This window comes from Haliotis cracherodii, unplaced genomic scaffold (genome assembly GCF_022045235.1).
Source record: "Haliotis cracherodii isolate W230 unplaced genomic scaffold, xgHalCrac1.p SCAF_15, whole genome shotgun sequence".
NCBI classification, from domain to species: Eukaryota; Metazoa; Mollusca; class Gastropoda; order Lepetellida; family Haliotidae; genus Haliotis; species Haliotis cracherodii.
In genome coordinates, this window is record NW_027266270.1 from 9,928,524 (window position 1) to 9,942,990 (window position 14,467).

Genomic DNA, 14,467 nt, shown 5'->3' on the forward strand with positions numbered 1-14,467 from the left:
CACTCGTATTACTTTGTTAACTTGGAGACACACTAATAATGCAAACAACCTTTACATAGAAACTCGCTTTGTCAGAGCTGCTTCAGTCAAAGAGGAGAGGCGTTTCTATAATCAGATGGTGGACATATAGCACTCAGAGTGTACATGAAATGAGTTACTTCTCTGGGTAGGGTTGCTACATTTTATATACTGCAGTACATGAAAGTGTTACATTTATACATGGCTACACATTTACCTGGGCATTTAGGGAGGCCGCAGTTTTCCATTTGGGTTTCTGTTAGTGCGGCTGTACAGCTGGTATTATTGGCTGGCATAACACAACTTCTGCTTCTTTCCACGCTTCCCTCTTGGCCTTCACCACAGGTGGCTGTGCACGCCACAGAACTCCATTGGCTCCACTCGGTCACATTGTCGTCGCCTAGTGGTTGGAAAAAGCGAATCGTTTCATTGTTTTGTGCAATGCTTTTATATTTCTCTTGACAACATTTCCAGTATGTCTACACTGATGAATAAACATTAGAAAGTCAGTACAAAAGGCTTGGTCTGACATACATAATATATATGATCAATATATGAATGTGAATTTCTTCTTAAGGTTTGTCATACTCTTGCTTTACTTAGTTTAAATACTCCTGGTATCTTTACGACAGTCGCTCTACACGTCCAGAAGTTATGCGTATTTTAACTGCTGCAAGTTGTAACAGACACATATTCAACAAACATATGAGAATGCATAAGATTGTGTGTGATCATACAACTCTTAAGATGTCATCTGATCTTTGTGGTTCGACATATGACCAGAAAGGCAAAGTTTCGTCCTCCAATAATTAAACTGAAAGTTGTACATGTACACTACAGAAGTATAAACTGTATGAAAAAAATGGCCTTCACATACCACTACATGCAGGGACATTGCAGTGTGTCTGACTGGTTTCCATCAGTGGACCTGTGCAGTTCTTGCCACCAGCTTCCGGAGCGGGGTTGTTACAATCCCTACGTCTGCTCTGATTTGTCATGGCATCTACTCCACATGTGACAGGGCAGGGTACGATTGACCACGATGTCCAGTTTGACAGCCCTCCATTAACTGCGAAGTATCAGCATGGTCAACACAGTGATATGCTACCAATCCATATATTATCAATAACAAATGTGACAATTGTGTAGCAAATGCTGATGTTATGTTCATCCGACTATTTGCTGCGGATTGGGAAATCAGGAATGTTTCTGTTTTGCAAGTAGAAAAAGAAACCAGTGTTGTTTAGTCACTGCCATTCGTTTTGGTGCTGCCCATGTCTCACCTGTACAGTGTGCGTCAAATTTAGCAAAGTGACGATCTATCTGATGCCTTTAGAAATTGATACATAATGTTATCAGAATAGTCCAGGTATTTCAAAATGATTTTTATGAAAACAGTTGGCGATTGATTTACAGCATAAAATGGACATGGTTTTTAATATCTTATTTGGGGAACATGTGTCATACGAGCAAGTGCATTGGAGGCGGATTTGATATTCCACTCGTATTACTTTGTTAACTTGGAGACACACTAATAATGCAAACAACCTTTACATAGAAACTCGCTTTGTCAGAGCTGCTTCAGTCAAAGAGGAGAGGCGTTTCTATAATCAGATGGTGGACATATTGTTAACTCAAAACTCCTTGTGGCTTCAATAACATTTAATCCACACCATTCAACATGACAGTACACAGCCATGTGCGCTTGTCTCGTCCGCGAGGGAGACACACAGACAGACTCCCTACGTCACATACAAAGTTAGTTTCCACAACTTGTGATATCGGTAGTTGCGTATCTGAGGGATATTGACAAATTCCCCTTTTCTTTTAAAATGACGAGCAAGCGCACTAATTAAAATATGGTTATTTACACTGACATTGATTTAAAAATACTAAAATAAAGTCCACATTTTTTTTTTTTTCCTTTTGTTGTTATTGTCACAAACATGATCAAAAATACAACTTTCACTAAATGTTCCATATTCACAAGTCTATGTTGTTGTGATCATGAGTTGTCCACTCTTGATGGTTTCAAGAAGCTTCATGTAAGGTGCGCCTTTCTTTGTTAGGCAATCTGACAACTGGTCACAGGATTGAACCCATACTACCTTAGAGATCTCACCTCTCTGTAGCATCTGTTTGATGCCTGCTATATCTATCCGGAGACGCTTCTCACTGACGGTCTTGGTGGAGTGCACATTTTCATAAAGTGACTTATTGTCAATATAACAGTCTATTGGCACAACATTTTTCTTAGATCCATTGTGCAGGATTTCACTCAAGAGATGGCCTAAATAACAAACAGAATCCAGACCATCCACCATGGCCAGGGCCTCGGCAGCAAGAGTACTCCTTACTACTCTTCGTATCTTTGTGGCTTTCCATGCAAGAGGACAGCATTTTCTGTCTTTTCCAATCAGAAAAATGATATATCCACCTGCACTGGACACTCCATCACTAAGATTTCCATATGAGGCATCACTGAAAACGCCAAGTCTCAGATCACATGGCATACCCATGTCTTGGAAACGTATCTTGCAGTCATCAGACTTCAACTTTTTTACAATTTTGTTGGCTTTTATCAGGTCTTCTACTGTTGGTTCTTTGATGCTTGTGCTCAGCTCCAGGGAATCAAACATGATGTCAGGCCTGGTTTGGTTAGCGATCCAACTGATCTGGCCAATAATGCTTCGCATCTGTGTAATTTCCTTATCTGTCAGATGAGCACTTTTCTGAGAGGCTCGTGCTGTGCTTATAGGAATCTTTGTCAGATTCTCTACATAGGATAGCTGGTCCATGATAATGGTTCCTTCCTGTTGGTGAATCTCAAGTCCGATGTATCTAAAGATTCCATGTGCTTGTTTGCTAATTTGAAACATCTGTCTCATTTCGTCAATCACTCTCTTCTCGAAGTATTCTGTTCCTGCCCAGATAAAGTCATCCACATGCATAAGAAATAGACCAGAAAGCTTGTCATTGTCATACCAGTAGAATAAGGCAAGGTCAATTTCTGAATGTCTGCAATTCAGTTTCTTTAATTCTTCACAAACTCTAAAATACCAAGTTCTTGAAGCATCACTCAGGCCATAAACACACTTTTCTAGTTTCCATAAGCACCCATCACTATCAGATTCTCTTGGAGGCTTTAGGAAGATTTCTCTGTCAATCTTTTTTCCTTGTAGGAAAGCAGCTTTAATGTCTATTGTTTTACACTGCCATGACATTAAGCATGCCATAGCCAAAACTGCCCTAAGTGTGTCTTTCCCAGCTGTTGGCGAATCACTCTGAATGTTTTGTTCTTCTTCAAACCCACGAGCTACCAGTCTTGCTTTCACTACTTTCTTGTTTCCATCCATCTTTTCTGTCACCACCCATCTAGTTGATATTGCTGACTGCCCTTGATCAGGTACTTCTTTATACACTTTGAATTGTTTCCAGTTTTCAAGCTCCAATGCCTTGGCGCGTGTGACATACTGATCATCATGTCGGGAGGATGCAATATTAACTTCTTCAATGTTGCTATCAGTTTCTGTTTCAAACTCCTGAACCTTTTGCCTAAATCTTGTGGCCATGTCTATGAGATGAAGGAAGTAGACACCGGTCTTCCAAAACTTCAGATCCATTGCCACCACTTCGTTAAACTTTGTCGCAAGAGGGAGAGAAACAACTGGTCGAGCTGGTGTCTTCTTGAATTTGAGACAAACATCACATTCCTGAGCTACCTCATCAACTAGTGCCTGATTAGTATCGTCCTTGATCCCAGCATCCTCCAGCAGCATCAAGAGTCGTCTACTTGATGGATGCGCAAACTGTCTATGCAATTTCAAAATCTTTTTTTTTTTCTCTTGCCTTGACTGCATACTTTGGGAATAAAGGACCTCGAAGGTTTGATTCACGTGCATTGTAGAATGTAATATCGGGATACAATAGTGCCCTGACGACGTACATTGCAGGTTGATTTCCTTTCCAAAAATCGAGGCTCTGTCATTTTCTAAATCCAGTACAACTTTGGCCGCTTTCATGGCTGGTTTTCCAAGTAGAAGAGGAATATCACTTTGTACCACATCAGTAGTGATTGTACAGTTGACACCTGCTATCTCACATGGGAAAGTTACTTTTGCAATAGATTTGAGGAGTCTTCCTCCCCCAAACTTGAAGATAGAGTCACTTTTGGTTCTATTTACTTGTCTCACTTTGTCATCCTCAAGTGTGTCTATATAGCAGTTCATCCAAGCTTCACCTGCAACTGTAGAACTGCATGCACTGTCCAAGACTGCAGAGTTTAAAGATTCATTAACAAGAACCTGTAATTCCTCACCCTTATTACCAGTAAACAACACAAATTCTTCTTGTTTGTCTTGAAACTTCCTCTTTTCCATATTTTCATATGAGTCCGGGCAGTCCTTGATAAAGTGATAAACTGACTCACAAACCTTGCATCGAAGAGGACGTCCATCATGTCCAATTGGATTCTGTACTCGCTGGTTGTCATATGGTTCACTTCGGAATCTGCGTCCGTGATTGTTTCTTGCCTGTGATCTGCTGGAATGGTTGTTGTTTCCTCTGCCAAAAAAACCATATCCACGTCTACCTCTTCTACTTCGAGTAAAGTAGGCAGTTTCCTCTTCCTCAACATTGGTTGTGTTGGTTGCGACATAAGTTGGTTCTGTCTTTATCTTAATTGCACCACTAACCTCAGATGGCGGCATCGCTTGCTTGCCAAAGAATTTCTTTAAGGACATGGCTGTTTGTTTAAACAATGTTGTATGATTTTCATAGTTGACACCAGTGAGAACAAATTGTCTGTCCTTATATTCAAGGCAAGCGTTTTCAAGTAACTTGAAAGCAAGCACTGATTCTGGAAGGCTCATGTTAAATTTTTTTGTTTTAATGTATAGCTTTTCAAATTCAGTGACATATAAGTCCATAGACTGATCTCTTGATCTTTTGTACCTGTCAAACTCTGTGTACACATCATATGCTTCTGAAAGTTCATCTTTCTTGTAAATATCATCCATAAAAGATATCAGTGTATTGACACCTTCCTTTTTGTTCAACATTCCAACACCCAGTTCATTGAATACCTTGTCACGTATCGAAATGACACCTTCATTCTCCGGTAATGATAGCGCTATAGCTGGCCCTTGTTTATCTTCAGGCAAGTCTGTCACTGTCTGCCACACTCTGACTTCTTCAACCCACCTCCCGTACGGCTTAGATTCCGTAAACACGGGTGGCACTCTGTAATTGCCCGACGCCATTTTCTTTTGTTTGTTTACTCACGCTGTCGCTGTAATTCTTCAAACTTCTCTGCTCACACTCTCTCGTAACCACGCTCTGCTACCATGTTAACTCAAAACTCCTTGTGGCTTCAATAACATTTAATCCACACCATTCAACATGACAGTACACAGCCATGTGCGCTTGTCTCGTCCGCGAGGGAGACACACAGACAGACTCCCTACGTCACATACAAAGTTAGTTTCCACAACTTGTGATATCGGTAGTTGCGTATCTGAGGGATATTGACACATATAGCACTCAGAGTGTACATGAAATGAGTTACTTCTCTGGGTAGGGTTGCTACATTTTATATACTGCAGTACATGAAAGTGTTACATTTATACATGGCTACACATTTACCTGGGCATTTAGGGAGGCCGCAGTTTTCCATTTGGGTTTCTGTTAGTGCGGCTGTACAGCTGGTATTATTGGCTGGCATAACACAACTTCTGCTTCTTTCCACGCTTCCCTCTTGGCCTTCACCACAGGTGGCTGTGCACGCCACAGAACTCCATTGGCTCCACTCGGTCACATTGTCGTCGCCTAGTGGTTGGAAAAAGCGAATCGTTTCATTGTTTTGTGCAATGCTTTTATATTTCTCTTGACAACATTTCCAGTATGTCTACACTGATGAATAAACATTAGAAAGTCAGTACAAAAGGCTTGGTCTGACATACATAATATATATGATCAATATATGAATGTGAATTTCTTCTTAAGGTTTGTCATAGTCTTGCTTTATTTAGTTTAAATACTCCTGGTATCTTTACGACAGTCGCTCTACACGTCCAGAAGTTATGCGTATTTTAACTGCTGCAAGTTGTAACAGACACATATTCAACAAACATATGAGAATGCATAAGATTGTGTGTGATCATACAACTCTTAAGATGTCATCTGATCTTTGTGGTTCGACATATGACCAGAAAGGCAAAGTTTCGTCCTCCAATAATTAAACTGAAAGTTGTACATGTACACTACAGAAGTATAAATTGTATGAAAAAAATGGCCTTCACATACCACTACATGCAGGGACATTGCAGTGTGTCTGACTGGTTTCCATCAGTGGACCTGTGCAGTTCTTGCCACCAGCTTCCGGAGCGGGGTTGTTACAATCCCTACGTCTGCTCTGATTTGTCATGGCATCTACTCCACATGTGACAGGGCAGGGTACGATTGACCACGATGTCCAGTTTGACAGCCCTCCATTAACTGCGAAGTATCAGCATGGTCAACACAGTGATATGCTACCAATCCATATATCATCAATAACAAATGTGACAATTGTGTAGCAAATGCTGATGTTATGTTCATCTGACTATTTGCTGAGGATTGGGAAATCAGGAATGTTTCTGTTTTGCAAGTAGAAAAAGAAACCAGTGTTGTTTAGTCACTGCCATTCGTTTTGGTGCTGCCCATGTCTCACCTGTACAGTGTGCGTCAAATTCAGCAAAGTGACGATCTATCTGATGCCTTTAGAAATTGATACATAATGTTATCAGAATAGTCCAGGTATTTCAAAATGATTTTTATGAAAACAGTTGGCAATTGATTTACAGCATAAAATGGACATGGTTTTTAATATCTGATTTGGGGAACATGTGTCATACGAGCAAGTGCATTGGAGGCGGATTTGATATTCCACTCGTATTACTTTGTTAACTTGGAGACACACTAATAATGCAAACAACCTTTACATAGAAACTCACTTTGTCAGAGCTCCTTCAGTCAAAGAGGAGAGGCGTTTCTATAATCAGATGGTGGACATATAGCACTCAGAGTGTACATGAAATGAGTTACTTCTCTGGGTAGGGTTGCTACATTTTATATACTGCAGTACATGAAAGTGTTACATTTATACATGGCTACACATTTACCTGGGCATTTGGGGAGGCCGCAGTTTTCCATTTGGGTTTCTGTTAGTGCGGCTGTACAGCTGGTATTATTGGCTGGCATAACACAACTTCTGCTTCTTTCCACGCTTCCCTCTTGGCCTTCACCACAGGTGGCTGTGCACGCCACAGAACTCCATTGGCTCCACTCGGTCACATTGTCGTCGCCTAGTGGTTGGAAAAAGCGAATCGTTTCATTGTTTTGTGCAATGCTTTTATATTTCTCTTGACAACATTTCCAGTATTTCTACACTGATGAATAAACATTAGAAAGTCAGTACAAAAGGCTTGGTCTGACATACATAATATATTTGATCAATATATGAATGTGAATTTCTTCTTAAGGTTTGTCATACTCTTGCTTTACTTAGTTTAAATACTCCTGGTATCTTTACGACAGTCGCTCTACGCGTCCAGAAGTTATGCGTATTTTAACTGCTGCAAGTTGTAACAGACACATATTCAACAAACATATGAGAATGCATAAGATTGTGTGTGATCATACAACTCTTAAGATGTCATCTGATCTTTGTGGTTCGACATATGACCAGAAAGGCAAAGTTTCGTCCTCCAATAATTAAACTGAAAGTTGTACATGTACACTACAGAAGTATAAACTGTATGAAAAAAATGGCCTTCACATACCACTACATGCAGGGACATTGCAGTGTGTCTGACTGGTTTCCATCAGTGGACCTGTGCAGTTCTTGCCACCAGCTTCCGGAGCGGGATTGTTACAATCCCTACGTCTGCTCTGATTTGTCATGGCATCTACTCCACATGTGACAGGGCAGGGTACGATTGACCACGATGTCCAGTTTGACAGCCCTCCATTAACTGTGAAGTATCAGCATGGTCAACACAGTGATATGCTACCAATCCATATATCATCAATAACAAATGTGACAATTGTGTAGCAAATGCTGATGTTATGTTCATCCGACTATTTGCTGAGGATTGGGAAATCAGGAATGTTTTTGTTTTGCAAGTAGAAAAAGAAACCAGTGTTGTTTAGTCACTGCCATTCGTTTTGGTGCTGCCCATGTCTCACCTGTACAGTGTGCGTCAAATTTAGCAAAGTGACGATCTATCTGATGCCTTTAGAAATTGATACATAATGTTATCAGAATAGTCCAGGTATTTCAAAATGATTTTCATGAAAACAGTTGGCGATTGATTTACAGCATAAAATGGACATGGTTTTTAATATCTGATTTGGGGAACATGTGTCATACGAGCAAGTGCATTGGAGGCGGATTTGATATTCCACTCGTATTACTTTGTTAACTTGGAGACACACTAATAATGCAAACAACCTTTACATAGAAACTCGCTTTGTCAGAGCTCCTTCAGTCAAAGAGGAGAGGCGTTTCTATAATCAGATGGTGGACATATAGCACTCAGAGTGTACATGAAATGAGTTACTTCTCTGGGTAGGGTTGCTACATTTTATATACTGCAGTACATGAAAGTGTTACATTTATACATGGCTACACATTTACCTGGGCATTTAGGGAGGCCGCAGTTTTCCATTTGGGTTTCTGTTAGTGCGGCTGTACAGCTGGTATTATTGGCTGGCATAACACAACTTCTGCTTCTTTCCACGCTTCCCTCTTGGCCTTCACCACAGGTGGCTGTGCACGCCACAGAACTCCATTGGCTCCACTCGGTCACATTGTCGTCGCCTAGTGGTTGGAAAAAGCGAATCGTTTCATTGTTTTGTGCAATGCTTTTATATTTCTCTTGACAACATTTCCAGTATTTCTACACTGATGAATAAACATTAGAAAGTCAGTACAAAAGGCTTGGTCTGACATACATAATATATTTGATCAATATATGAATGTGAATTTCTTCTTAAGGTTTGTCATACTCTTGCTTTACTTAGTTTAAATACTCCTGGTATCTTTACGACAGTCGCTCTACGCGTCCAGAAGTTATGCGTATTTTAACTGCTGCAAGTTGTAACAGACACATATTCAACAAACATATGAGAATGCATAAGATTGTGTGTGATCATACAACTCTTAAGATGTCATCTGATCTTTGTGGTTCGACATATGACCAGAAAGGCAAAGTTTCGTCCTCCAATAATTAAACTGAAAGTTGTACATGTACACTACAGAAGTATAAACTGTATGAAAAAAATGGCCTTCACATACCACTACATGCAGGGACATTGCAGTGTGTCTGACTGGTTTCCATCAGTGGACCTGTGCAGTTCTTGCCACCAGCTTCCGGAGCGGGATTGTTACAATCCCTACGTCTGCTCTGATTTGTCATGGCATCTACTCCACATGTGACAGGGCAGGGTACGATTGACCACGATGTCCAGTTTGACAGCCCTCCATTAACTGTGAAGTATCAGCATGGTCAACACAGTGATATGCTACCAATCCATATATCATCAATAACAAATGTGACAATTGTGTAGCAAATGCTGATGTTATGTTCATCCGACTATTTGCTGAGGATTGGGAAATCAGGAATGTTTTTGTTTTGCAAGTAGAAAAAGAAACCAGTGTTGTTTAGTCACTGCCATTCGTTTTGGTGCTGCCCATGTCTCACCTGTACAGTGTGCGTCAAATTTAGCAAAGTGACGATCTATCTGATGCCTTTAGAAATTGATACATAATGTTATCAGAATAGTCCAGGTATTTCAAAATGATTTTCATGAAAACAGTTGGCGATTGATTTACAGCATAAAATGGACATGGTTTTTAATATCTGATTTGGGGAACATGTGTCATACGAGCAAGTGCATTGGAGGCGGATTTGATATTCCACTCGTATTACTTTGTTAACTTGGAGACACACTAATAATGCAAACAACCTTTACATAGAAACTCGCTTTGTCAGAGCTCCTTCAGTCAAAGAGGAGAGGCGTTTCTATAATCAGATGGTGGACATATAGCACTCAGAGTGTACATGAAATGAGTTACTTCTCTGGGTAGGGTTGCTACATTTTATATACTGCAGTACATGAAAGTGTTACATTTATACATGGCTACACATTTACCTGGGCATTTAGGGAGGCCGCAGTTTTCCATTTGGGTTTCTGTTAGTGCGGCTGTACAGCTGGTATTATTGGCTGGCATAACACAACTTCTGCTTCTTTCCACGCTTCCCTCTTGGCCTTCACCACAGGTGGCTGTGCACGCCACAGAACTCCATTGGCTCCACTCGGTCACATTGTCGTCGCCTAGTGGTTGGAAAAAGCGAATCGTTTCATTGTTTTGTGCAATGCTTTTATATTTCTCTTGACAACATTTCCAGTATGTCTACACTGATGAATAAACATTAGAAAGTCAGTACAAAAGGCTTGGTCTGACATACATAATATATATGATCAATATATGAATGTGAATTTCTTCTTAAGGTTTGTCATACTCTTGCTTTATTTAGTTTAAATACTCCTGGTATCTTTACGACAGTCGCTCTACACGTCCAGAAGTTATGCGTATTTTAACTGCTGCAAGTTGTAACAGACACATATTCAACAAACATATGAGAATGCATAAGATTGTGTGTGATCATACAACTCTTAAGATGTCATCTGATCTTTGTGGTTCGACATATGACCAGAAAGGCAAAGTTTCGTCCTCCAATAATTAAACTGAAAGTTGTACATGTACACTACAGAAGTATAAATTGTATGAAAAAAATGGCCTTCACATACCACTACATGCAGGGACATTGCAGTGTGTCTGACTGGTTTCCATCAGTGGACCTGTGCAGTTCTTGCCACCAGCTTCCGGAGCGGGGTTGTTACAATCCCTACGTCTGCTCTGATTTGTCATGGCATCTACTCCACATGTGACAGGGCAGGGTACGATTGACCACGATGTCCAGTTTGACAGCCCTCCATTAACTGCGAAGTATCAGCATGGTCAACACAGTGATATGCTACCAATCCATATATCATCAATAACAAATGTGACAATTGTGTAGCAAATGCTGATGTTATGTTCATCTGACTATTTGCTGAGGATTGGGAAATCAGGAATGTTTCTGTTTTGCAAGTAGAAAAAGAAACCAGTGTTGTTTAGTCACTGCCATTCGTTTTGGTGCTGCCCATGTCTCACCTGTACAGTGTGCGTCAAATTCAGCAAAGTGACGATCTATCTGATGCCTTTAGAAATTGATACATAATGTTATCAGAATAGTCCAGGTATTTCAAAATGATTTTTATGAAAACAGTTGGCAATTGATTTACAGCATAAAATGGACATGGTTTTTAATATCTGATTTGGGGAACATGTGTCATACGAGCAAGTGCATTGGAGGCGGATTTGATATTCCACTCGTATTACTTTGTTAACTTGGAGACACACTAATAATGCAAACAACCTTTACATAGAAACTCGCTTTGTCAGAGCTGCTTCAGTCAAAGAGGAGAGGCGTTTCTATAATCAGATGGTGGACATATAGCACTCAGAGTGTACATGAAATGAGTTACTTCTCTGGGTAGGGTTGCTACATTTTATATACTGCAGTACATGAAAGTGTTACATTTATACATGGCTACACATTTACCTGGGCATTTAGGGAGGCCGCAGTTTTCCATTTGGGTTTCTGTTAGTGCGGCTGTACAGCTGGTATTATTGGCTGGCATAACACAACTTCTGCTTCTTTCCACGCTTCCCTCTTGGCCTTCACCACAGGTGGCTGTGCACGCCACAGAACTCCATTGGCTCCACTCGGTCACATTGTCGTCGCCTAGTGGTTGGAAAAAGCGAATCGTTTCATTGTTTTGTGCAATGCTTTTATATTTCTCTTGACAACATTTCCAGTATTTCTACACTGATGAATAAACATTAGAAAGTCAGTACAAAAGGCTTGGTCTGACATACATAATATATTTGATCAATATATGAATGTGAATTTCTTCTTAAGGTTTGTCATACTCTTGCTTTACTTAGTTTAAATACTCCTGGTATCTTTACGACAGTCGCTCTACGCGTCCAGAAGTTATGCGTATTTTAACTGCTGCAAGTTGTAACAGACACATATTCAACAAACATATGGGAATGCATAAGATTGTGTGTGATCATACAACTCTTAAGATGTCATCTGATCTTTGTGGTTCGACATATGACCAGAAAGGCAAAGTTTCGTCCTCCAATAATTAAACTGAAAGTTGTACATGTACACTACAGAAGTATAAACTGTATGAAAAAAATGGCCTTCACATACCACTACATGCAGGGACATTGCAGTGTGTCTGACTGGTTTCCATCAGTGGACCTGTGCAGTTCTTGCCACCAGCTTCCGGAGCGGGGTTGTTACAATCCCTACGTCTGCTCTGATTTGTCATGGCATCTACTCCACATGTGACAGGGCAGGGTACGATTGACCACGATGTCCAGTTTGACAGCCCTCCATTAACTGTGAAGTATCAGCATGGTCAACACAGTGATATGCTACCAATCCATATATCATCAATAACAAATGTGACAATTGTGTAGCAAATGCTGATGTTATGTTCATCTGACTATTTGCTGAGGATTGGGAAATCAGGAATGTTTTTGTTTTGCAAGTAGAAAAAGAAACCAGTGTTGTTTAGTCACTGCCATTCGTTTTGGTGCTGCCCATGTCTCACCTGTACAGTGTGCGTCAAATTTAGCAAAGTGACGATCTATCTGATGCCTTTAGAAATTGATACATAATGTTATCAGAATAGTCCAGGTATTTCAAAATGATTTTCATGAAAACAGTTGGCGATTGATTTACAGCATAAAATGGACATGGTTTTTAATATCTGATTTGGGGAACATGTGTCATACGAGCAAGTGCATTGGAGGCGGATTTGATATTCCACTCGTATTACTTTGTTAACTTGGAGACACACTAATAATGCAAACAACCTTTACATAGAAACTCGCTTTGTCAGAGCTGCTTCAGTCAAAGAGGAGAGGCGTTTCTATAATCAGATGGTGGACATATAGCACTCAGAGTGTACATGAAATGAGTTACTTCTCTGGGTAGGGTTGCTACATTTTATATACTGCAGTACATGAAAGTGTTACATTTATACATGGCTACACATTTACCTGGGCATTTAGGGAGGCCGCAGTTTTCCATTTGGGTTTCTGTTAGTGCGGCTGTACAGCTGGTATTATTGGCTGGCATAACACAGCTTCTGCTTCTTTCCACGCTTCCCTCTTGGCCTTCACCACAGGTGGCTGTGCACGCCACAGAACTCCATTGGCTCCACTCGGTCACATTGTCGTCGCCTAGTGGTTGGAAAAAGCGAATCGTTTCATTGTTTTGTGCAATGCTTTTATATTTCTCTTGACAACATTTCCAGTATGTCTACACTGATGAATAAACATTAGAAAGTCAGTACAAAAGGCTTGGTCTGACATACATAATATATATGATCAATATATGAATGTGAATTTCTTCTTAAGGTTTGTCATACTCTTGCTTTATTTAGTTTAAATACTCCTGGTATCTTTACGACAGTCGCTCTACACGTCCAGAAGTTATGCGTATTTTAACTGCTGCAAGTTGTAACAGACACATATTCAACAAACATATGAGAATGCATAAGATTGTGTGTGATCATACAACTCTTAAGATGTCATCTGATCTTTGTGGTTCGACATATGACCAGAAAGGCAAAGTTTCGTCCTCCAATAATTAAACTGAAAGTTGTACATGTACACTACAGAAGTATAAACTGTATGAAAAAAATGGCCTTCACATACCACTACATGCAGGGACATTGCAGTGTGTCTGACTGGTTTCCATCAGTGGACCTGTGCAGTTCTTGCCACCAGCTTCCGGAGCGGGGTTGTTACAATCCCTACGTCTGCTCTGATTTGTCGTGGCATCTACTCCACATGTGACAGGGCAGGGTACGATTGACCACGATGTCCAGTTTGACAGCCCTCCATTAACTGCGAAGTATCATCATGGTCAACACAGTGATATGCTACCAATCCATATATCATCAATAACAAATGTGACAATTGTGTAGCAAATGCTGATGTTATGTTCATCTGACTATTTGCTGAGGATTGGGAAATCAGGAATGTTTCTGTTTTGCAAGTAGAAAAAGAAACCAGTGTTGTTTAGTCACTGCCATTCGTTTTGGTGCTGCCCATGTCTCACCTGTACAGTGTGCGTCAAATTTAGCAAAGTGACGATCTATCTGATGCCTTTAGAAATTGATACATAATGTTATCAGAATAGTCCAGGTATTTCAAAATGATTTTCATGAAAACAGTTGGCGATTGATTTACAGCATAAAATGGACATGGTTTTTA

At 40.3% G+C, this 14,467-nt stretch overlaps 1 protein-coding gene across 1 annotated transcript; it reads right to left on the minus strand.

The window, feature by feature from the left end:
• Positions 1-182: 182 nt before the first annotated feature.
• Positions 183-14,459, minus strand: LOC139462691 (A disintegrin and metalloproteinase with thrombospondin motifs adt-1-like). The gene is made up of 15 exons (XM_071244519.1): positions 14,444-14,459; positions 13,907-14,098; positions 13,247-13,429; positions 12,390-12,581; positions 11,730-11,912; positions 10,873-11,064; positions 10,213-10,395; positions 9,356-9,547; positions 8,696-8,878; positions 7,839-8,030; positions 7,179-7,361; positions 6,322-6,513; positions 5,662-5,844; positions 896-1,087; positions 183-418 (listed from the first exon to the last, which is right to left on the minus strand). Exons 1-15 carry the CDS (start codon positions 14,457-14,459, stop codon positions 183-185), a joined length of 2,694 nt encoding a protein of 897 aa, XP_071100620.1.
• Between the last annotated feature and the right edge of the window lie 8 nt (positions 14,460-14,467).

Excerpts from the sequence above, each read along its gene's own strand:
- LOC139462691 (XM_071244519.1), bottom strand. Across the intron at positions 11,913-12,389 it reads CAATGTCCCTGCATGTAGTG|GCGACGACAATGTGACCGAG; the intron begins GTATGTGAAGGC and ends TCCAACCACTAG. Across the intron at positions 5,845-6,321 it reads CAATGTCCCTGCATGTAGTG|GCGACGACAATGTGACCGAG; the intron begins GTATGTGAAGGC and ends TCCAACCACTAG.